The sequence below is a fragment of the Cyprinodon variegatus genome, unplaced genomic scaffold, assembly GCF_000732505.1.
Source record: "Cyprinodon variegatus isolate N-32 unplaced genomic scaffold, C_variegatus-1.0 Scaffold1076, whole genome shotgun sequence".
NCBI lineage: Eukaryota > Metazoa > Chordata > Actinopteri > Cyprinodontiformes > Cyprinodontidae > Cyprinodon > Cyprinodon variegatus.
In genome coordinates, this window is record NW_015151529.1 from 225,353 (window position 1) to 227,559 (window position 2,207).

The window sequence follows — 2,207 nt, forward strand, 5'->3', positions numbered from 1 at the left end:
GTCCTTTTCACACAAAACCTCTGGAATCAGCTCACTGCAAAAAAACATCTAGAAATAAGTAAAAAATTACTTAAATTAAGTGTATTTACGCCTAATTTGAGCAGGTAAATAAGATGATCTGCCAATGAAATGAGTATTTTTACTCCTGAAATAAGATAATTAGATAATACTGTATACACTTGAAATAAGACAAAATTGTCTTGTTGCATTGCACTGCAAAAAATCTAAATCTTGATAAGTCATTTTTTCTTAAAATAAGTGCATTTGTTCTTGAATTGAGGAGATCAAAGAAACATTTTGCCAATGGAACAAGACAATTTAGATTTAAAATAAGAAAACACATTTGCATTCTCTTATTTCAAGTGAATACTATCTAATTATCTTATTTTAAGAGTAAAAATACTGATTCCATTGGCAAACTATCTCATTTACCTACTCAAATCAAGAAATTTAAGAAATTTTTACTTATTTCTAGATCGTTTTTCCAGTGTGGCAATGTGTCTCATATACCTCATCAATTCAAGAAAAAATGCTCTTAATTTGAGCAAAAAATACTTATTTAGATTTCCATTTTTCTATGGAGGAAGGTTATAAAGAATTATTACACCTATTGAATGATTTAACAGATGTAGAGATTGTTACATAAAATCTTAACTGCTTTTTTTGGTCACAGTTCCCATAAAAGCCAAAAAAAAACAAACCAATAAAACACCCATTTGGCCATTATTTGAAGACGACCATTTCACTATCTTCAGTGAAATCTTATTTTTTAGAGATTAAATGTTTGGCATATTTCATCCCCAGAACTATTGAGTCATTGGTTGCTAATTAAAAGTTCAAACTCACTTAGATAAAAACAACAACAACATAGTGCTTTAAGAATTTGGGGGTAAAGATAAATTCATCCTGGATTTATTCCCATCTGACAAAAGCACCTAAAGTTCAGATCAATTTATGTTTATATGAGATTATACTGAGGCAATAAAGCGCTGAATTGATTTGAGGCTCTATACTCAGCTTTACAAGCAGCACCAATAAATGTGAAGGGCTCTGTGTGTCATAAATGCCGCCGAATTCTAAGAATCAGAACTAGATTAGATTATGTAAGATTAAGATTTTGATATGATTTAAAAAAATGGTGTAAATATCTAGATAATATTCTCATTGTTTTTTTTTTAATCAGGCTTCAGAATCTAAATTATTTTCTTGTTGGTTCTCTCAGACCGGATATTTAGAATCATTATTGCAAATTTTTAGGCAATGCCAGGATTATCTATCAAATATAAACATGTTGCACATTAGATATTTGAGGAAGAAAATGTTTAAATTTGGTTACATGAGACCGAATGTAAAGGAAAAGGTTGAAAGGATTTAAATTAAAAAGAAAAGCTTTGTCCCAAACTGGTTTAAATGTTTTTTTCTGGTTTTGTTTAGGCCTGGCCTTCTCCCTGCTGGCCTCGTTGCCTCCCAGCTACGGCCTCTACACGGCTTTCTTTCCTGTGCTAACATACTTTTTTCTTGGCACCTCGAGGCATATATCAGTAGGTATGTTGTGCAAAACAAAAAGATGTTTTATTACCACGGTCATCCTTTCTGATTAAGAACTATTCTACCAGAGATAAAAAAGACTTGAAGGTCATTTAACTTGAAGGTCCAATTCCTGGAACTATGTAGACCTTATCAAGTTGACCAGATTAGATCTAAGTTAACTATCTTTTTACACTCTCCCATCTCCACTCTCTCTGAAGGCCCCTTTCCTGTCCTGAGCCTCATGGTGGGAGCGGTGGTGACCCGCCTAGTCCCTGATGAAGGAGCACATGCAAATATTACCGACTTTGAAGGTCTGACCCAGGATCAGCGGAGAGTCCTGGTTGCCTCTTCTATGACTTTCCTCATGGGTATTTTCCAGGTCAGTTGGATCCTCCCTCCATCGTTTTAATCAAATAAATGCATCTATTCTCTAACCTTCCCCTTTCTGCATATTCTGCCTGAATGCAGCTGGCCATGGGTGTCCTGCAGGTGGGCTTCATAGTCGTCTACCTTTCAGAAACTCTGGTCTCCGGCTTTACCACAGCAGCTGCTGTTCACATCTTGGTTTCTCAACTCAAATTCGTTTTGGGTTTGACGGTTCCGGGAATCAGCGGCCCACTTTCTATAATATATGTAAGTTTAATTTAGGTGCAGTATTATGTTACAAGAAACAAATG

General features: G+C 34.8%; 1 protein-coding gene across 1 annotated transcript in view; it reads left to right on the top strand.

Annotated features, from left to right (window-relative positions):
* Window positions 1-2,207, top strand: part of LOC107101281 (chloride anion exchanger-like) — a gene marked incomplete at its 3' end in the record, with an annotated part of 26,345 nt that overhangs the window by 1,303 nt on the left and 22,835 nt on the right. The window contains exons 3-5 of the mRNA XM_015400137.1: window positions 1,435-1,545; window positions 1,749-1,909; window positions 1,999-2,163. Of these exons, the coding sequence (XP_015255623.1) occupies window positions 1,435-1,545; window positions 1,749-1,909; window positions 1,999-2,163 (437 nt within the window). The remainder of the gene's footprint in view (window positions 1-1,434; window positions 1,546-1,748; window positions 1,910-1,998; window positions 2,164-2,207) is intronic.